This window comes from Saccostrea cucullata, unplaced genomic scaffold (assembly GCF_032062105.1).
Source record: "Saccostrea cucullata isolate Sc308-1 unplaced genomic scaffold, CSIRO_AGI_Scuc_v1 ctg356, whole genome shotgun sequence".
NCBI classification, from domain to species: Eukaryota; Metazoa; Mollusca; class Bivalvia; order Ostreida; family Ostreidae; genus Saccostrea; species Saccostrea cuccullata.
The window spans coordinates 96,847-120,457 of NW_026918279.1; the positions used below are offsets into that span (position 1 = coordinate 96,847).

The 23,611-nt window shown below is 33.6% G+C and overlaps 1 protein-coding gene across 1 annotated transcript; it reads right to left on the minus strand.

Annotated features, from left to right (window-relative positions):
* Window positions 1-840: 840 nt before the first annotated feature.
* On the minus strand, window positions 841-21,360 carry LOC134261633 (putative sodium-coupled neutral amino acid transporter 11). The gene is made up of 15 exons (XM_062744056.1): window positions 21,242-21,360; window positions 19,331-19,672; window positions 18,589-18,732; window positions 14,702-14,849; window positions 11,902-11,976; window positions 11,396-11,454; window positions 11,098-11,173; window positions 10,682-10,750; window positions 10,077-10,186; window positions 7,552-7,631; window positions 4,568-4,638; window positions 4,297-4,458; window positions 3,463-3,575; window positions 3,179-3,316; window positions 841-2,933 (listed from the first exon to the last, which is right to left on the minus strand). The coding sequence occupies exons 3-15, from the start codon at window positions 18,655-18,657 to the stop codon at window positions 2,643-2,645; spliced, it is 1,461 nt and encodes a 486-aa protein (XP_062600040.1). The 5' UTR covers window positions 18,658-18,732; window positions 19,331-19,672; window positions 21,242-21,360; the 3' UTR covers window positions 841-2,642.
* Between the last annotated feature and the right edge of the window lie 2,251 nt (window positions 21,361-23,611).

Consider the following 23,611-nt stretch of genomic DNA (forward strand, 5'->3'; position numbering starts at 1 on the left):
AATGTATACAAAAACCGAGGGTCATTGTGCAATTGAAATTTTTTTCAATCTTTTCCAAAAAATTTCCTTATTTTATTTCTTCTCGGTCCCAGTGGTCAATCATTGCATAAAATTTTCCCACAGCTGAAAAAAGTCACTTTATTAATATTGTGAAGAGACATGTCAACATGGGGAGAACAAACCTGATATTCAGAATTATATTTGCGTCAAATACAATATGAATTGTTTGAAAAAATATTGGAACTCTTTTTTACATTCCTTTATTTTCCCATCTTTGTTGTCAGATACACGTAACAAACAGTTTCAAGCTCACATAACTCAGGAGCTTGCCAATACGGAGCTCTTAATCATCAGAGGTGAGATCAGGTGCCATTGAAGAGTGAGCATCCTCTAGTGACTTGTTACACCTGCCGTGTGCTCTTTGTCATGATAGAAATATATATATGAAATTTCGAACACACTAGTTGCGAAATAATGATTTTCGATCACAGCAGTTTCGGAATGATTTTTAATGAGACTGTTTATTTTCTTCTTTCAATATTCCTGTACAAATAAATTAAAAACAAAAATAAACGACCAAAAATTCTTGACTTAAGTTTTCGTTTTCTTATGTTGCTCTTCGAATTCTTATCGTTTCTTTTTAGTGCCTTTCAAAGTATTTCATGAACACAAATCGCTATTTAAAAACGGTATTCATTAGAAAAACGACTTAATATTATTTTAAACAAAAACCTCTCCAGTAAAGTCTCCAGCCCCCCTTTGAGAAAAAAATTGTGCAAGTCCCAGTTTTGATAAAAGTCAATAGTCTAGATAAAACTATATTATTCAAAACAACTTAGAGACGAAAATGCAAAACATTTATTTCGAATCAGCAGGTACTGTCAAATTATCATTTTTCATGTACATCAATATATTACATCAATCTTTGATTAATAGATTAAATCCTTACCAGTAAAGCAGAAAAAAAGCATGATTGATAATGAAAATGATTAAATGAAAGCCCTCGGGTAAAACTTAATAAGATGTACATGCACAATGTTTAAAATGGTCGAATTCATACAAGACCTAGACTGTTGACAGGAGAATATGTAGGAGGTTGTGTATAGAGTAGAAAAATTGGGAAAAGAATTGGGTGGACGGGAAAGGAACATAAATAGTAGAACTTGAAGTGACAAAGAAAGAAAACGCAGAGTAGGAAAGGAGCGACTGGGAGGAAACATGCAGAGTAGGGCTGAAAAGAACCGTGAAAGAATAGAAAATGAATTGGATAAGCAAGAAATGCATAAAGAGTAGTGTGAACAGGAAAGGAACAGAGAATTAGGAAAACTAAAAAAAGAACATCAAGAGTAGGAACTTTGTGGACTTGTTAAAAAATGGATATGGTTGTAGGAAAGGAACAGAGAATATATGGAGTGAATAGGGTAGTAACAGAAAAAGCGGAATATATAAGGAATGAACATATAATTGGGTGAACATGGTAGAAACAAAGATTTGGTTGCACAACAAAGGAACATAGATAGGGTATAGGGTAAACAGGGAACTTGGCCAAAAAAGAAAGCAAATAATCAACCAAATTCTGATAGCCTAAAAGATGTAATAGCATTTTTAAGGAAAAGGAATCAAAGCAAAAAGAGCAAAGAAGTAGGTTTGGGACTTCAGTGATAGGAAATAAACCGGCACCATAACATATCTTTTTATACAAATGAAAAGCAAAAAATATAAACATTTTTTTAAATATTACACAAGGTAGGAAAATAGATGTATACATTGACAGTAAATGCACTGTTTTCAGATTCATGTATTTAAGTAAAGGTAAAAGTATATATATGACAAAGCTTGAGAGACCCTTTACAACAAGTTCGTAACATTAAAATTGAAATAAATATATGAATTATGAACATGGTTTTCATATGAAATGATATGAACATTACTTTATCAAAATGTAATGACAGAACAGGCATACATGAGGATTCACAATGGATGTTAACAATAATGTTTGTTCACATCAAGGGATCATTAAACAAAGGTAATTCTTAACAGAAAATGTCTTATGCTGTAATATACTTACTGAAGCATAAATACTTACTTTTCTCAAAATTCTACTCAAGAAATATGACAACTTGTTAAATATGAATAAAGGACATTTGCATTATACATTTAGTTCAAACTTTATTGTCTTTTACCCTGGAGTTCCAATACTTAAACAAAGTGTTCTATATTTTTATGTATATATATGCTGCTGTACAATTCTTCAAAACATAAGTTTATGTAAAAAAGATATTTTAGAATACATGTTTAGTAATATTTGTTCATTCTTTTATTATACAAGAGTTTTCATTAATTGACACCTTTTCAAAACCCATGGTAATGCAAACTTTTTTTGTTTGGTTTACAAACATCTGATTATACTAGGGCTATAATCTTAAATTAAGAGTATGTTAAAAAATTATCAGTGGGTAAGGTACGATGCACATGTCCTTTAGCTTAAAGCAAAGAATAGGGAAATGCACTGAAAACTATCAAAATTAAACATTTCAACGAGATTCAATGATTGAATAACTCTAATGAAGAACAGTAACTATTCAGCCAATCAGATTGAGCTCATAGTAGTAAATGGGATACTGAAGCACCATAATTTATAGTTAGCCAATTGGAGTAGAACTGATAGTTGTGAATGGAATGGTCTGAGTGGTGGACCCATTGGTTACAGCGTCAACATCTGCACAGTAGGGCATCTCCTTTCCATGGCTGCAAGACATTCCTGCGGTTATATTTATAATGGCTACAATAATGCCAAATACTGTTACAAGTGTTCCAAATGTTGCAATGAGGATAGGGATAATGTTCTTTTTGGATAAAATGGGCTCCTGGCTTAATTTCATCATACATATAGGGGGAATAATGAAGGCTAAAGGGGAGGCAACCATTACTCCCTGCAAGGCAAAAAAAACATTGGATTATAATGGAGTCATCCATGTAATAAAATATTTTATTTTGTTTTTATGTTGTTTAACGTCCCTCTAGAGAACTTTTCACTCCACTATTTGGAGAGTCAGCTGAAGATTGCCAATTGAAAGGTAAAATGTTGCATTCCAGAGATAAGTAATTCCATAAGATGTATTTAAAAAAACTATGATATGAGTACCATTTTACGTTCAGTTATCTTAAAAACACTTACATTAAAGGTCAAAACAATTCCAAGACAGTCCGTTGTCATGGACACCCCAACTGTTATTATGACAACCACGATAGTAACAGCGATGTGACGCCATGTCGGGGATGGATCCTTGGAGGGGAAAAAAGCATTCTCTACAACCTTAAAATAAAAAAATATTATATGGTTTTAGCTGTAGATTCTGACATATTTCAACAAGATAAGCAACACAGTACTAAATAAATCCTTCTTTTAAAAGCTAATTTTATTAATCAGGAAGACAATACACCCAAATGCTATTAACTTACCTCCCTTGTAACAAAACATTCAATAGGATATGTCAGCATAATACTAAAAGCAAACATGAATCTGGCCACATTCATCAGATCATCCTCATGACAATAGTTTTCTAGGAGGTCACCTGTAATTTAAAACTGGTAATTCAACAAAGCTGCATGTTTATATTGTCATTTTAAAAAGTCTAAAATCAAGAATTTCTATTATTCCTAATGCACAGATGGCTAATCCACCTATTTTATTATTAATCTCATTTACCAATTCGGCATCATGGTTAAGGTTACAGTTTTTCAAAAGAATGTTAAACTTCATGATTCAACACTGTTAGTACGCTTAAAGTGTATATGATAACCAATTTTTGGCAAAGGTCCGATACAAATTTTTTTCCTTATACATATTTTTGAATATTTTGGGGCAATGCAAGGAAAAACTCTCATCCCTGCTCATTTTTCCATTATTTCTCAATTATGACAAGGAGCATGAAGCAGGTAAGACCTGTCAGCTGGGTATGATCAATTCTCCATGGCACATGATCCCACCTCTGATATTTTGGAGGTCTGTGTTTGCTCTGCTTCTATATTGTGTTGCTTTATGGACTTTTGAGCTTCAATACTGTTTGTAATTGCCATACATATCATTTAGAGTCTCTTTATTTATTGTTATGTTTTAGTGAATCGATTAATTTGACCTTGTGTGACCTGAAATTTTTCTTCTTGTGAGAGACCTATAATTTTTGACCTTGTGTGTGACCTGGTTAATTTTTGACCTTGTGTGTGACCTGGTTAGTTTTTACCTTGTGTGGCCTGCTTAATTTTCACCTTGTGTGTGATCTGGCAAATTTTTACCTTGTGTGTGACCTGTAAAGGACACGTATCCCAGAATTCCCAGTATCAACATGAGGGTCATAGAGAAACCAATGCTGAGATGAGTCACCATGCTCCAGCGCTGATGAGTGGGATTCTCCAGTGAACCGTGAATCAGGAAAGTGTTATGATGGCACATGTAGGCTGAAATAACAGTTGATACACGTTCATACACTTCATAGTATCTTTAAGGTAATTGGAAAAGATAAATATATGAATGAAGTCAAATACATTGATCAGCAGTAAAACTTACCAAAAGCCATTATTCCAATTGCCTGTGCTATATTATAATTAGCAAAATACCATGCATCATTTGTTGCTGGTCTAAAAGGAAAAAAAAAGGTATAATAAAAAAGAGGCCCATGGGCCTTATAGGTCACCTGAGCATTATGCAACAACTTTCCAGTGATTGAATTTGCCCTAACAAAAAAATACTATAGTAAACTATAGTTAACTATAGTTTACTATAGTTAACTATAGTACCAAAGTTATAACTTTGGACCTTTGATTTACTATAGAGAAAACTTTGGAACTTAGATTTACTATATATAGTGAAAACTTTGGAACTTTGATTTACTATGGTGAAAACTTTGGAACTTTGATTTACTATGGTAAAAACTTTGGAACTTTGATTTACTATGGTGAAAACTTTGGAACTTTGATTTACTATGGTGAAAACTTTGGAACTTTGATTTACTACAGTAAAAACTTTGGAACTTTGATTAAGCACTATAAACCCTTAAGATTATGGTTTTGTTCCCATTCTGTATATTATATAAATTTCAAGCTTAAGATTCATTAAAACTTCCAGATTTTTTTTTTCAAACAACCAAATTGTCCCCAAATAGAACAAAGTACAAGAAATTGTTTTAAGTAAAAATAGTCTCTCTAAAATAAATAAGCAGTATTTATTTAAATATATTTGATTTTAATTATAAATAATTATTAATAATTGAAATATTTAAGTTGTTAAAGTAATTACACACACAAACAAGGGAGACTTTGTTACTATAGTAAAAACTTTGAAACTTTGAAAACATGGTAAAATTTTGAACTTTGATTTACTATCCTGAAACTTTAGAACTTTGATACTATGGCGAAAACTTAAAAACTTTGATTTACTATGGTGAAAATTTGGAATTTATTTACTATGGCGAAAACTTTGGAACTTTGATTTACTATGTTGAAAACTTTGGAACTTTGATTTCATGGTGACAACTTTGGAACTTTGATTTACTATTGAAAAGAACTTTGATTTTCTATGGTGAAAACTTTGGAACTTTGATTTACTATGAACAAGACTTTAAAATTTTATTACAGCGAAACCACTTTGGAACTTTGATTTACTATGGTAAAAACTTTGGAACTATGATTTACTATGGTGAAAACTTTGGAACTTTCATTTACAATAGTGAAAACTTTGGAACTTTAATTTACTATAGTGAAAACTTTGGAACTTTGATTTACTATAGTAAACTATAGTTAACTATAGTTTACTATAGTATTTTTTTGTTAGGGTGATTCATGTTTTAATCCAGATGCTATGGCATTCACAATTTTGAAAGAGGCACCATTGATCATCATAACAATACACTTAGCAGTTGCTTAGTTTGTTTACTTAATACCCATAGGCAGGGTAGGGGAACAAAATATGCATTTCAAGTAATCAGTAATATTCAGCATGAGCAGTAATGCCCCAATCACACATGAACCCCTGACCCTTAGGCCTAGCTATATCCACACATTGCACAATTTTTGAAAAGGCACCCTTGCTTTTCAAAAATACCTTGATTAATAGCAAGGAGCATATTTCAAACAATTCATCCAGTTTCAGTATATATACAGCCCCCCTACCCCTCCTTTATTACCCCTGACCCTGGGGCCTAAATTCACAATTCTGGAAGCTTTAGGACCCTGCTCATCATAACTTACTGAGTTCATCTGCTTAATACCAAGGAGCAGAGAAGAAACCTTTCAAAGATTTAATGCTATATTTTACTTTATAATCAATAGAGCCCCGCCCTATCACTAGAACCCCTGACCCTAGGGCCATAAAATTCACAATTTTGGAAGAGGTATTCCTGCTCATCATAACCATGTAATTAGTTTGTTTCATTCCTAGGAGCAGAAAAGAATTTTTTTCAAAGAATTCATGTATTTTCAATATATAATTTCAATAGCTGCCCTAACACCTGAACCCCTACCCTGGGCCATGTCACAATTTTGGTATAGGCACTCTTTTACATAACTATGCACTTATTGTTTATCCTAATACCCAGGAGCAGAGGATTTTCAAAGAATTCATGTAATTTCAATATATAATCTATAGATTCCCGTAACACCAGAACCCCTGACCCTGGGGCCATAAAATTCCAATTTTGGTAGAGGCACTATGCTCATCATAACTATGTACTTAGTAGGTTTATTTAATACCCAGTGAACAGAGAAGAAGATTTTCAAAGAAATAATGCATTTTCACTATATACTTATATTAGCCCTGTAGCACTAGAACCCATGACCCCGGGGCCATGAATTCACAAGTTTGATGAGCTCAATGCTGATTACAATCATGCAAACAGTTTGACTGCTTGATGTCCAGGAGTAAAGAGAAATATTTTAAAGATCGCACTAATTTTACTGGTTTATGTCCACCCCCCTGAGCAGGGACCTAAATTCACAATTATTCGTTCCCCTTTACCCTAGATGCTATATGCCAAATTTGGTTGAAATTAATCAGTGGTTTCAGAGAAGAAGCTGAAAATGTTCAAATGTTAACGCACGACACACGACGAACGACGACAGACGAAAAGTGATAGCAATAGGTCACCCGAGTTTACTCAGGTGACCTAAAAAAAAAATCACTGACTTGCTATTACATGTAAGCATATGAAATTTATATCTCTTAAAAACTGAATGAAAAAAAGACACATTTTGAAGGTATAGGGCTGCAACAATTGCAGTCAGATGAATATGGATATGCCAGATTAGGCATTCAATTCACTTTCAAATTCAACAGCTTTAAATTGCCATGATTCAGTTCATGTTTAATTTTTTCTGGGATTAACAGTTTTTCTTACGATTTACCTACATTGTATTATCATCACTTTTGATATCTGTTAATAAAAATTAAATATTGAACTGAATCCTGCCGCACTTGAATCACTGCAGCTAAATAAGGTGGCTAAAAAATTTCAATGAACATCTAATCAATATCATTGTATATTAAAAAGTTCTTACATTTCACGGACAAACTCTCCAGTTTTTATACAAATTGTCACCAGAATAAAAAAGACTAAGATGATAGACAGGAACGCCCACTGTAAAAAAAAAAAAGAGGAAATCCATTATTTATTGATGTAGAGGTTCTAGCTGCACCAATGTAACCCTCTCCATCTTCTTTTTTATCTGCAACCCCCCCCCCCCCCCCCCCACACACACACACAAAGGGAGAGGGCTTCATTATTGCAGCTACCGTAGGGAGACTCCTTCATTACAATCTAATTAAAAAGATAAGGGCAGATGACCATCAATGTTGCTAGGAATTTGAAAATCGCTATTTGTGTACATCAAACTTGAAAAGGAATAAAAGAAATTTTAAAAAGATTGCCTTCATTATAACAGGAAAAGTATAATTAGGAGATAGAAATGATTTCGAAAATCCATATAAGTGACATTAAAAACAATAAATTTATTGGGGAATTTAAAATTGTTTTGTAAAAATTTATAGACTTTTCATGATATTCGCGATTTATAGTGTTCTCGCCACTAATTTTAGCGATCAAGACATTTGGAAATTGTTAACAGACAATACAGTTCAAGGACTGTGAGAAATATGATATTAAGTTGGCTCTGTGTATATTGAAATTTTAAAAGAAAATCTCTCGCAGCGAATAAAAGTTGGTTTACAGTATATAAACTATAAGCAACAACTGGTGTTTATGAATAAGTTCAAAACACATCAACTAGTCATTACAATTGTTTTGTTCAAAAGACCTCTTATTTTCTATGTCACTCATTAAATCAAATGAACAAATTAAAATTTTATTCACAGCAATACCACTGTGGAAGTATGAATTAAGATTTGTCTTTCTTGTGTATATTGAAAGTATTAAGAGTTATTCCTCTGAGCTTAGTTATATTCCTGTACATCCTACCTTACTGAGCTGGGCTATATTCCTGTACATCCTACCTTACTGAGCTGGGCTATATTCCTGTACATCCTCCCTTACTGAGCTGGGCTATCCTACCTTACTAAGCTGGGCTATATTCCTACCTTACTGAGCTGGGCTATATTCCTATACATCCTACCTTACTGAGCTGGGATATATTCCTGTACATCCTACCTTACTGAGCTGGGCTATATTCCTGTTTATCCTACCTTACTGAGCTGGGCTATATTCCTGTATAACCTACCTTACTGAGCTGGGCTATATTCCTGTACATCCTACCTTTCCAAGCCGGGCTATATTCCTGTATACCCTACCTTACTGGGCTGGGCTATATTCCTATACATCCTACCTTACTGAGCTGGGCTATATTCCTGTATACACTACCTTACTGGGCTGGGCTATATTCTTATACATCCTACTTTACTGAGCTGGGCTATATCCCTATACATCTTACCTTACTGAGCTGGGCTATATCCCTGTACATCTCACCTTACTGAGCTGGGATATATTCCTGTTCATCCTATCTTACTGAGCTGAGCTATATCCCTGTATATCCTACCTTACTGAGCTGGGCTATATTCCTATACATCCTACCTTACTGAGCTGGGCTATATTCCTGTATACACTACCTTACTGGGCTGGGCCATATTCCTATACATCCTACTTTACTGAGCTGGGCTATATTCCTGTACATCCTCCCTTACTGAGCTGGGCTATATTCCTGTACTTCCTACTTTACTGAGCTGGGCTATATCCCTGTACATCTTACCTTACTGAGCTGGGCTATATCCCTGTACATCTCACCTTACTGAGCTGGGATATATTCCTGTTCATCCTATCTTACTGAGCTGAGCTATATCCCTGTACATCCTACCTTACTGAGCTGGGCTATATTCCTACCTTACTGAGCTGGGCTATATTCCTACCTTACTGAGCTGGGCTATATTCCTACCTCACTGAGCTGGGCTATATTCCTGTATATCCTACCTTACTGAGCTGGGCTATATTCCTACCTACCTTACTGAGCTGGGCTATATTCCTGTACATCCTACCTTACTGAGCTGGGCTATATTCCTGTACATCCTACCTTCCTGAGCTGGGCTATATCCCTGTACATCCTACCTTACTGAGCTGGGCTATATTCCTACCTTACTGAGCTGGGCTATATTCCTGTACATCCTACCTTACTGAGCTGGGCTATATTCCTGTACATCCTACCTTACTGAGCTGGGCTATATTCCTGTACATCCTACCTTACTGAGCTGGGCTATATTCCTGTACATCCTACCTTACTGAGCTGGGCTATATTCCATTACTTCCTTCCTTACTGAGCTAGGCTATATTCCTGTACATCCTACTTTACTGAGCTGGGCTATATTCCTGTATATCCTACCTTACTGAGCTGGGCTATATTCCTGTACATCCAATTTTACTGAGCTGGGCTATATTCCTGTACATCCTACCTTACTGAGCTAGGCTATATTCCTGCATATCCTACCTTACTGAGCTGGGCTATATTCCTGAACTTCCTATCTTACTGAGCTGGGCTATATTCCTGTACATACTACTTTACTGAGCTGGGATACATCCTACCTTACTGAGCTGGGCTATATTCCTGTACAAGGATAAGGGCAGTGTGACCATCAATGTTGCTAGGAATATGATGAAATGTCGACTTCCCAGCACAGTTCCCCCAAGGTTAGCTTGAAGGAAGGAATAAAGCAGAAATAAAAAAAAACTTGGCTTTTAAACATGAAAAATAGAAGGTTAAAAAATTTTGGGAAATACTTGCATTTCAAATTGTTTTGTAGGTCAAATTAATATAGTATGCTTTTCATGATATTCATTATAGTGTTCTAGCTATTTAGGTCTTCATTTAAAAGAACAGGAAAAAACAGAAAAAATATGATGTTATGTTGCCTCATCTTTTTGCATTTTAAAAGAAAACAGACATCAAATTTGACAGTATTTTCTACTAAAATAGTCTTTAACATCACATTATATAATCTTTGTAGAACCTCATTTAAGATTTTTACACAGGCACCTGACGTTACTTATTTTTCTTCTAATAAAAAAAAATATTAGGTATGGGTATATTTTTTTCATTAAAAGAAAAATAAGTAACGTCAGGTGCCTGTGGATTTTTCGCATACATTATACCTTTATTCCTACACCTGTAATTCTCGACTAAATCTTACCTGCCTGGCCGATTCGGAGGATAATCTTTGTAACGGTATCTCCTATAATGACGTTATAACTTATCATGGCTGCAAAAGAAACTATCCACAGTGATTATATTTATAGATGGTACATGTTCAAACTTCTTACAAAGTCATGTTTTCATCATAATTTCAAAAATAAAATTGATGTTTAAATCTCAAGATTACTCTATTCTCATCAAACTATTCCTTATGAGCAAATTTTTGCTGCATGTTCACATATCATTTAATTTGAAAATTTAATATCAGTTGATAACAATAGCATTTTTAAAGTTTGATTTATGTTAGCTAGTCTACAGATCTGCGTGTGAGAGAGAGAGAGAGAGCGAAAGAGAGGGAACAGACTGAGATATTGTTTTAAAAGACATAACTTACACCAGTTACGTAAAAATTACCTATTAGAGGATAAAGGAATTGTAGTAATGTTAATAAATAGAATCCAGGACGTCCATATGCAACAAGTATCATATCCTAAAAATAAACACACATTACAATACACAAACTCTTTAAGAGTTATCCCCCTTAAAATCTTTACCAAGTATATGAAAGTAATACCATTTGTATTAAATCATCATAGGTTCATGTTGAGATGCTTTTGACTTGTTAGGAGGCAAATTATGAGTAGGGTCATTAACATAAAGGCCTATTCATTATATGGAGTAGATCTAGTGAGCAAAAAATTAAGATTATTACCTGGTAGCTGTCTGTATTGGATAATCTGCCAGCTTCCACCAAATATAAAATTGAGTAATCTGTAACGCATATACATACTATTATATATACTTGTAGGCTTTCTCTTTGATGTTTGCATTTCTTATGTTCAAATTAATTAATGCTAACTATCAAACTTACATTAATACAGCATAAATAATATCAACCATGTTAAATGAGCCATATTTAATTTTTTGATATATTCCTAATCACATAAGAGAATTTACATGTAAACTGTTTCATTAAGACCTTTTAGCAATTTCCTTATAACCATTATTATTATAAGCATAATATACTGTATACAGGGTTACTTTCACCCTACTTTATTTTTGCCCTATCACACTTGCAAACCATTTTGCCCTGTTTTAAATTCGAGGCTAGAGCGAAAGATGCGAAAATGAAACGGGGGCAAAAATTTCCTGTACACAGTATTGAACTGTTTTAATTTATCACTGTATAAAGGTCAGGCAATCAATCTTCATAATTACCATTAATTATTGCTGTTAGGATTAACAGTATAATGCCCAAACCAAATCCAGCTTGTTTTAGAGCATATGGTATACCTGAAAATAGATAAATCATGAACAGATTGCATAATAAATATTTACAAGCAATTAATCATTTCTCATCCAACTGATTTCCAATAAGTATATGTTCACCATTCGGCATTGATCTTCAGTTGACTCGTATAAATTAATCCTCTAATCAAAATGATTTTGCCCTTATTAAAATTACAATTAAAATGCAAACAATTTTAGTACTCAATGTACATTGAACATTGTAGTCACTGTGTTCAAACAAAAGAACTACTTTTTAACTAAATAGTTAGTCATTTATTCCCATTATAACTCTCTTACCAGAGGATTCAACCACATGATTTGTCATTTTAGTGGTCCATGTTTTTCTAGTTGACGATGGAATTTTTTTTCCAGATTTTTTTTCTTTGAAGATAAAAACTTCAGACTAATATCCATTGCATAAATTGATCCTCCTCAGAAAAAAAAGTGTGTCTTCAATATAATTATGCTGACTGATAAAACAAGAGATGTTTGTAAAACACTTATGCCCCCCTCCCCCAAAAAATTGTAATCTTTCCAAGTCCAAGGGGCATAACTCCAGATCAACCGACAGACAGCAGCAAAGCAATATGCCCTCCCATCTTCAAAGGGGGGCATAAAAATTAACTGCTTTTCTTGGAGACACAAGAAAATTAAATTATAAAAGTTTCATAGTCTTTTTATTAGCACTTTATCAAACTTTAAGCCTATTAGACATTGCTTATTAAATTGCACATCCAAAAGCTATAGGGAGGGAGAGAAGATATCAATGTTCTATTACAGTAAAACTCGTTTAATACGAACACGGATATTGCGAATTCACGGATATAGCGAAGTCATATTGGATCCCCAGCTATATAAATTAAATGAATTTCTTATACGGTTATAACGAATTACGGATATAAAGGAAAAAAAAAAAAGGAAAAAGAAGCGAGTAATTTGCACATAGGTCCCAGAGACTTCGTTATAACCGAGTTTTGCTGTATAATTATAGGACTATTGTCTATAGTGCCCCCACCCCCATATCAATTTCTGTCAATTTTTTTACTCTAGGAAATATTGTACATTGTAATTCCTATGATCTTATAAAAAAAAACTTGAATGTCTATAAATCAACAAAGCTGTTTGGTATGGGTACTGTTGAAAGTAATCTGTTTAATACCACAATGTCAAGTATTGCATACCCAAGTACAAACTATATAATCAAGTTTTTAGTGTGTAATATACTTCATAAAATTCTTAGGTTACTGTCGCAATGCAGGCAAAACAGATCTGCTTTTCCTGTTATAAAGGAGCGTCTACTAAAATATAGTTTCCCCCATGGCTGAAATTGACAAAAAGCATGGCTGGAATTGACAAAAATCAATTCTTGAACCGCAATTTCCGTGCTTTCTCTCAACACATAAATCAATGTAGGGAACTGTCCTTTTTTTTTCCCCAATCCAGTCTTTTGACAATTGACAGTTAATCGGGATTTAACACAAGACTGATGACATTTTTCCTCTCCCTCTTATGGCTATAGAACACAGTCAGCACAATTAATCATTTCCAATGAATTGACTGCAATTATCTTCAAAAATGAAAGCCATTTCTTTCCTATCAATAATCCTTAAAATTACATTTTTACAGACACCACTTCTTAAATTCCCTGAGATTTGTCTGGCCAGTTTTATAATCATTTTTTTTTTTTTTTGCCTAATTACTCCAAACATTATTGAAGATGCTTTATAAAGAATTTAATGTAATGAAACATATGGAGATAACAAACAATATTCAAGATCAAAAGTCCATAAAACAATATAAAATAGGAGCAGAGCAAGCACGGACCTCCAAAACATCAGAGGTGGGATGAGGTGCCATGGGGGAGTGAGCATCCCCTGCCGACTAATCACACCTGTTGTGTGCTCTTTGAATTGCGAAATTAATTTCACATGAAAAAAAGTACATTTACAGTTTTTAATGACATAATTATTCCAGTGTGCATTTTCCTCTCAATCAATGCAATCCAAGTCTTGGGACCAGACCAGGATTTGAACCATTTATTGGCACCCTGAATCGCTAGTAAGGTGACTCCTAGTAATGGAGCTATCTGACAAATGAACCGGTTCTTACGAAATATTCCTTCATCCTTTGATCAGCATAAATTCAGGCTCTTTCCAGGAAGCCAAAGCACATGACACTGTTACCATTGTTTAACTATGAGGGAGAGAAATTCTATGGACCAGACCAGGATTTGAACCTAGAATCCTGTGATCACTAGTCAGGTGCTCTATAAAGTGAGTTATTCTCCTAAGACTAGCCTGAGCTTCCTACTTGATTGATTGTTATAAGGTATTTCAGGTGCAAGTGCCCTTGAATGACTTAAAACCCACTCGGTCCTGATAATTAATGCATTATACATCCTTTATGACTAAATGGTTCATTACTATAAAATATCACTGAATTCCAGGGGGAAAAAAAACTTGTTACACGTACATTGCAGTATAAAATGTGTGTGCTCTTTTCACATGCTATAAATGTGTGACTTAATTCAGTGAATCAATAATAAATTTGATTCCCCCGATTTCAATCATACTTCACTTCTTTTACTCAGAGTTTGTATTTGATCTTGTTGAACTCGGGGAAACTGCATGGTTAATATTTAGTGTCCCATGATGTGAACTATAAGTGGCAGATAATTCACCTATAAGCTGTCTTTAGTTGTTTCCGTGGGGGGAGTCGGATCACCTACCAATAATTCCGGATCCAATGATGGAGTTGATGAAGTTGAAGCTCGTCATGGGAATGCCTCCGCGGAGAATATCGTCCTTCCTTTCCAGTTCTACCAGCTGTTTGGTGTCACTACCCATACTGGTATAACTCATCTCCGAGGCCTCGGACTATAATACATGTACAATTACAATTGATTTAAAATATTACAATTCAAACATTTATCATGGTAATAGCTCTGTTTTACACTATACATGTACAATTACAATTGATTTAAAATATTAAGAAAATGGAAATTTGAGTGATTGTTTATGAACTTAGCTAGCTACCTAAAAAGGTATTTTTAAAAAAATGGAATTTTTTTTTTTTTTAGAGATTTAGAAGAGTGTACAGGGAAGTCTAAAAGACAATTCATTAAGGTGATTTAAATTTTGAAAATATTTATTTATTAGGGAGTATTATTGTGAATTTATGTGAATTATAGATTTGCTGTGTTGTAAAAATAATGCACAGTCATGCATGGTTGTATTGTAATATCTTATCAATAATTCTTTTATTCATCAAGTACCCACAAAAAACCTTTACCACATGTGTCAATATATCAACTAAAATTAAAAAAATTTCAAAATAAACTATTACTTATTTCATCAATAAAATCAAAATTTTAGCTAAAAATACATTGTAATTATGAAAAAAATTCTACAATAGCCACCAGAAAACACACATGCCCATAGCCCTCAAAATCATATTACGTCTATGGCCTAGATTTTAAGAAGGAAAAGTGCAATTCACCCCAGAAGGATAAGATGCCTTAATTTCTGATTCAGGTGTATCAACCTGTACTGATATTTTACCTTTTCAAGCCCTATTCACTTTATGGGAAATCGATGAATGAAAAACATGGTGTTATTAAAAGCTGTTACACATAATAGTATAAAAAAATCTATCTAGATAAAGTTTCAAAGGATGTTAATATTCTATGGTTTTGAGATACATCACCTGTACATGTATATGTACTAGTTGTAAATTACATGTACATGTACATTTATAATACAAATATGTAATATAATGTTACATGTACCATACATAACACAGCTAAATTAAAATTCTTAATTAAAGGTAAACATGTATACATTTGTGTACATGTATAGTTAAAGGACTTAAGGTGCATGTCCCTTATTCAACACATATTTATTATACAAGGGAGTTCCTGCAAATATGTCCTTGTGAAGGGGGGGGGGGTATTAACACATACCTCCAGCCATTAATTTATAATGTTTAAACTGAATCGATCAACTTGTTTATTAAAACTCATCATATAATATTAAAGCATGCAGGGTAATGAAAGATTTTAGTTTAAGGACCCCATATGAGTAACATGCTAGGAAAACAAAATATAGAGGAAAAATTAAAAGAATCAGATATTAAAGATGCCCTACAATATATAACCCACATGCACCTATCAAGTCATTAAAAAGAAAACTCTAAACAAACCTTTTTCCTCCCTAAATCTCCTGCAGAATTCTGGCTTTCACCAGCCTGTGTCATATTCATAATAAATTTAATCCAGTATTAACAAGAACTATTTTAAAATATCACTGCCCCCATTATTTGTGAATTATTTACATATAATATCACGATTTAAGGCCATTGAAGCAATTTTCCTGGCAAATAATGTGGACAACAAACACTACTGGTTTACACAGAATGCAATAATGTATTAGTCTCCTGTCAAATGCTAGCTAAGTGACATTGTTCACAGTCAGTGGACAATACACTGTATAGCAATATCAATGTATCAATGTACATGTAATGTATTACTTGTCCCAGGAAATAGACAGATGAACATGTCCTACATGTAGTACACTTAAGCTTTTAAGCAATTAAGTTACAATTATTTAGTCTATAGATTAACTATACAAGTATATGACATGCGCAGAGAGGGAGGGTTGGAGGTTCCGGACCCCATTGAAATTTGCGATATTATTAAATGAATATTCAAAACCAAGTAAAAGTGGCCTTCAGGAAACACCCTCCCCCCCTCTCTCTCCCACCCCCCCCCCTTGGAAAATGGGGATCTGTGTTAAAGTTGGTATGAAAAGGCATACAGACTTACCTGTAGGAAATATACTGAAGTTTTAGACATGTCTCCCCCCCCCTCTCATGAAATAGGTTCTTTGTGTTTGGGAAAGTGGTTTATGATTTTTAATTTTTTTTTGTTTCAATTGGACTGGGGTGGGGGAACCCCCCCCCCCCCCCCCCCCCCCCCCCCCCCGAAAAATATCCCTTATACGCATAGTTTAATTTATACATACTAATATTGTAGAAGGTGTATGCAATTATTCAAACAAACTTAATATCTGAGTATATTAATCTACAGTTTTAATTTTTATTTATTCACGAGATGGGGGGGGGGGGGGGGGGGGCTACCTGGTGAGGAGTCTAAGCCTCCCTGTTGTGTATTGTACATGTGTATTTTAACAAATATGTTGTGTATAAGTACAGTTAATCTTATCTAATCCAGACATTACTGGTTCTATAGAAATTATCAACATTTTATACAATGAAATATAATAATTAATAATCTAAAAATTTTCGTGGTACAGCTAAGATTTCAGAATATCAATATCCAGTTTATACAAGTTTCACTGTATTTCATAAGAAATGTCTACCTCACATTTTAATCAGATCAGTAATTTCTATAAGTTTTATTTCCCAGCAATGATGAGCTGACATTGGCTCTGAGACAGACACCCCCACAAATCAATATCATTCTGAATTCTATGGAACGGACAGTGATTATATCGAAGGACTCAAGTTCTTTATTTCCTGTGCACTCATACATTGTTTATTGAAATCCTGCATAATTTTCTAGTGATAACATCTCCATACCTGGGTTTGTTAATGATTTTTTTTTCTGATCGAATCAAACCAATTGCAACAATTTCACTGCGCTGGTCTGCACCACAAAAATATTCACCAATACAGGGATGAGATCAATATTTCATTATAATTTTGATTAATATAATAATAAGGCATAACACCTTATGGCCATTAGTGATAATTACAAGAGAGGAATATTGTACAATCAGGGGAATACTAACCAATTATTTCTTGTGGACAAAAAAGGGAAATTGAAAGTAACATTTAATTGGCTCAATAAATCTTTACACTGAAAAAAAGTTCCTCAAGGTGAACTCATATTAAAAGCGACCAAAGCATAATGAATCAATTTATGTCTGGAAGTGATGATTATATTGATCTTAAACATTTTTACAAGAATAGATAAAGATGTACCATTCATGATTTAATTTCATGAAAAATCTTTCTTTTATTTCATTTCATTTCATTTATTTCATTTCATTTGAACATCAAAAGAAAATGAAACGAAAATTCCCTTCCTATGAGAAATCATTGGAAAAAAAATTATTAATTATTCAACAATTTCAATTAAGAACTTGTACAGCAAACATAATTAAAAAAAAAAAGGGTCCTTATTGATAAACTCAGGTTATCATACCCCCCCCCTCCCCAGAAAAAAATTCAACAATATCTTACATGAAAATCATGTTTTAAATATATTTTTTTTTAAAAGAGTGGATGGGACTCTAAACTTATCTATCCATATATGTATTATCAGGTTTTCAAAATTAACAAAGTACACCTGTATCAGGAATAACAGTATCAGGTACCTATAACCATGCAGACAATTGGTTCCCTAAAACTGTTTTCTCAAGTCATCATTTAATGAAACAAGTTATTTTTTGCAAAATTAGAGATCCATCTATTTATTAAAATCAAACATCTCCTCCTTAATGCTCAGTCAAAGTGCCTCTTGTATTTTAAATGTCACAATGTTAATGAATTTTAAAATCTGATTATAAAATAGTATATCTAATTAAAATGTACCTGACTCCTTGCCAGTATGAAGGAGTTTTCTCCCTTCTGATCTTTAGCTGGAGTTCTGTCCCCTTCCATTTCTTTTCTCTGTTTTATCTCTGTTTCTTTAAATTCACTTATTTGTCATATTCACATTTTCTAAAAATACTCACACTGTAAAAAAAATGATACACTATAAATATACTTTCATATTATAAAATATGGAAAAAATCAATAAATATACATACTTGACAGTTATTTAACACTATACACTTCCTTCCTGTATTATAAAACTGTGTGGATCAAAATTATACTGAAATATGATCTTTGCTCCTCAGATTAATTTGTTTAGGGTAAGATGCTAAACAATTTATAGCTTAATTAATGCACTCAAGCATCAAATAACTTTGCCAATATTTAGAATACTGGTACAGAAAGCACTGCTACAGTACTAGTATTGCATAGTAATTTTACACGTTTTAAATGTGCCACCTCAATAATTAACTCCACCCCATTCCTATACGGCCATGTTATATGAACAGCATACATGTACAAGTAATTTTATATAATATTTATATGAACAGAGCTCAGCTGTTCATTTCTAAAATAAGTTTCAAGATCAATGTTTACATTACAGTGACACATATTGATCAGCAATATGAACATGCATCCGAATTAGCACACAGATAAATACAAGAAAACTTATAATTTGTGCAAAATGTTGTTTATACTAAATAATGTTTAAAAACATCAAATAAATTTTGTCAATTACCTGCATTTGTTAACTCTGAAATACCAGTATAAATCTGTATAGATTCTACCAGAAGCCACAATGTATTATACCAGCCACACATTAACAATGTTGCGTGAGACCGTCTGTCCTATAATTGTATAGCTACTGTGTTACAGTACGGGCTGCAAGCTGCTAGGCGGTTGAGAAAGACTCTGACGACAGTTTTTTCTATATTCGGGCTCTCTCAGATATTGATTTTAAGTGTATCAGTGAACGCAATGAAATCTACAGGGACACTAAAATCCTTGCGTGCCGAATGTATAGTCAGCTAGGAGCAATTTGTACATCTTATTCAATGGCTTGTCTGGGAGACTGTGTTCACTGAAAGAAAAACAAGGGATTAGCTCGGTCTGTTTCAGGTGATCTAGTGATCTGAGTAACAGTCTTACGGAGATTTTATCAATCTGATTAGTCTGTGAGTGTTAAGAATAAAAATAGAGACATTATTAATTAAAAAGTCACTGTGTTACTGTTCCTATAACCTGTTTAATGTACACAGTAAATGTACATTCAAGAATAAAATTATGAGAAAATTTTAGATGAAAAAAAAAATGAAATATTTTCTTTAGAAAAAGGTCAATTTTCTATGTGGATGAATGCAGATAATTATATTTAACATGGTCTTCCCTGATGTAAAATGATACGTCTTAGGGTTTCCACAAAAAAGCTATAGGATATATTATTATTGAAAAGTAAGAAAGTAGATATGCTGCAGAGAGAGAGAGAGAGAGAGATTTAAATATCAGCATCTAAAAGAATTTGTAGGAAAAGAATTACAAAAAATAGATATACTGGGGAGAGAGATTTTTTAATATTAATCAGGTCCTGTTAATATCATCAAAAGAAAGCCTTATATCAAAAGCCAAGATAAATGTGTTATGGATTACAAGTACATTGTACATGTGTCTTGATCTGTACATACAGTAATAAGTATATAGAATTATTTTTTTAAGGTAATACCGTTGCACAATAGACAGATAGAGAGTGAGACAGCAATTTAAAGAAAAATGGTCCAGATGCAAAGTGCTATCATGACAGATGGTATAATTTGGGATTCCCTGAGGATCTGGCAGTAAAATGTTTAATGGGAAATGTATCACAAAATTCTAGACAGGATTTTATATAACAAGAAAAATACTGATTTATACCAAGTCCCCTCGAAGAATTTTTTATCATATGGGTAAAAAATTTCGTTCACTTAAAAATTAAATTACTCACTTGCCGATGGAGAGCTGCAAACACCTATACCAGGCACTTGTGCCATTGAAAAAATGTACACAAAGTCGACAAGGACCTCGGTTTATACGCTCTCATCCGAAGGACCGGTCTCTTCGTACCACATTGGGATTCGAACCCGTGACGTAAGGATTAAATTGACTCCTTATTCCGCGACTAAAGAGCAGACGGTCTCACCACTACGCCACGCGGGCGAGTATAGTCTATAGAAAGAAATGCGCTTATCACCTGCAGTTCAATATATCTACTGAACCACAGTTTGAATTTAAATAACTCCGATTCGAAATATAAACTACATACATGTAGATTAAGTCTTTTCCAACAAGTGAAGAAAAAAAAAACTTTTTGATTAATATCAAGTCCAAAGGCTCCTGAAGAATTCACTCACAAAACTACGTTCACTTAAAAATTAAATTACTCACCGAACAAAAATGAAAAACACCTACCCGTAGTCTACGTATGTTAACCATGAATTAAATGTACACAAAGCCACAAGATAATTCCAACACACAAAAAAAAGTTATCTGTAAACAGAACTCGAAGTCTTTACTCAGGTAAGACGCAAACAATAGAATTGTCAAAGCAGATGATCCTCAACTAATTTGTATAAATCATTCACCTGGCCATTTTTCGTTCTGGACCATTGAATCTTACCTTGGCAAGCAAAACAATACAGGTATTACTCCGGCTGAAACAGGTGGAAAGTGAACTTCAGTAGATTTCAGTGCATTTTGGTGATGGTCATGTGATGTCGTCGACCTTGAATGGTGAATACTTGATTTCCTATGAGTTAAAAATGTAAGACTTGACATGTTCTACGAATGCTTTATGTGATTGCATTATTGGAGTACAAAAACTAAATTGATATAATATATAAACCCTTAAAATTAATGTTTTTCTCGTAAATATCATGATATTAAGGGGGTATTTTAATTTAGTTCCACGTGTTTATTACTGGCTATAAATTTGCTCTTGAGTACATCTTGACCTATGATTTTCACAAGAGGAATATTTAATAAATTATTGAAAAAATTAAAATAAAAATGTTTTATTTTGAAAAGTATATTGCTAATATATAGAAAAGATAATATGAGCAGATTTTTTCATCAACTTACTTTTTTTCTTGAAATGAAGGACAGCGTGTTTTGTGCTGATTTTATGTGTTTGAATAATTAATATGTTCATTCAAATAAAAATGTCGTTTATCTAAAGAAAATTTACTTAAAATGTAGAAAAGTAGAGGCGGGGGTATCGTTCATAGCTAGCTTTGTCACGGTGCTCACAGTACCTCTTGTTTTTTTATGCCCCCAAAATCGAAGATTCAGGGGTATATATCTTTTGCTTTGTCCGTCTGTCTAGATAGTTATCTGTATGTCTGTTTGTTTGCAGAGTCTTTCAAATTGTCCATTGCTATTGATTGGTTAGAGCCATCGGGGCTCTCATATTTTACACGCCTATTCCTTGTACCAAAAAATAAGGCCCTTCTTTGGGTACCAAAATATTTGACCCCCTGACCTTTGAGTTTGACCCAATTTTGCAACAATTCACTAAACTTTAATCTTGACGATAACTTAAAAACAGTTGCTGCCATGGTTTTCATACTTCGGATATTTATTCAAAGTGTTAATCTTGAACTTTCCATGGATATTTGACCTTGACCTTAAAGTTTTATTAACTTAGAAATACTTTAACCTTGTACATGACCTTTGAACAGTTATTGTAAGACAGTTATTCTTCTAACATAATATATTATGTTTGTACCCCCCCCCCCCCACCACACACCTTCCCTTACACACCATAAGAGAGCCTATGGCGAAAATTTCTCAAATGCACATCAGAAATGTTGATACTCAAATTAATGCCTTCTCACAAGAAATACAAATGTGTAATATATAACCCTAACATTCCCTGTTTAAAAATTAATGCCAAGGTTAACGTTTTTAAAGGCAGTTCACACTCCGGGGTCAAGCTAAAATGATTCAAAAATAAGGCCTTGTCACAAAGATTACATATGGGTAGTATGAAAGCCCTAGCCCTAACTGTTCAAAAGTTATGATTAAGGTTAATTTTTTTAAAAAGGGTCAAAGTCCTCGGTGTCCAACGAAAGGTGTTGTCAAATGGATTAAATATGTGAAGTATGAAAGCCCTAGCCCTAACCCTTAAAGTTATCGTAAAAGTCTGTTTTGAGAAAGTAGGTCAAACTCCAATGGCAAAGGGTCAAAGTTCTTGGTATCACATGAAAGGTCATTTCTCAAGGATTATATCTGTGAAGTATGAAAGCCCTAGCCCTTACCGTTCAAAAGTTATGACCAAGGTTAAAGTTTTTTTAAGGTACGTAAATCGTCAAGGTCAAAACGTCAATTAATAGTTGTTGTTATCCAATGGAAGGTCCTGTCACAAAGAATACATATGTGAAGTATCTACCGTTCAAGAGATAGAGCCAAAGTAAAAGTTTAGAATTTTTTCGTAACAGTGTGTCAAACTCCAAGGTCAAGGTAAAAGGGTCAAATTTGGTGGTACTTTAAGAAAGGTCTTGTCACAAGGAATACACATGTGAAATATGAAAGTCATAGCTTAACTTATACTAAGTAATCTCGAACTGGAATATATAACTACGCACAATTTTACAACTTGGCATATACAAGCGCATAGCATATAAGACCATGGTCTTCATAGATGTGTAAATTTGTAATTTAACCCCCCCCCCCCCCCCCAAAAAAAAAGTATGTCTATTGAATGAATTTTAAGGTTTTACGCTCCACAGCCAGGAAGGATAACCCATTACATTAATTTTTAAGTGATGACTTAACTTTTCTATCGTCAACTTCCCTTACCTATGCCGCAATATACCTTCATCACCTGCATACAGAGTTTACATATCTCAGATGATTCGATGCGCTGGAGCATGCTCTACGTATGAACAATTTCTAAAACGAATTAAATTATTGACAAACAAGTTGATGAAACAAGACTATCAGCAGTCTCGTATAAAGTCATCATTTCGTAAGTTCTATGGTCGATACC

Excerpts from the sequence above, each read along its gene's own strand:
- LOC134261633 (XM_062744056.1), bottom strand. The coding sequence starts at position 18,657 with ATGGAAGGGGACAGAACTCCAGCTAAAGATCAGAAGGGAGAAAACTCC. Across the intron at positions 3,576-4,296 it reads CTTTACAGGTCACACACAAG|GTGACCTCCTAGAAAACTAT; the intron begins GTAAAAATTTGC and ends TTTAAATTACAG. Across the intron at positions 3,317-3,462 it reads AATGTTTTGTTACAAGGGAG|GTTGTAGAGAATGCTTTTTT; the intron begins GTAAGTTAATAG and ends TTTTATTTTAAG.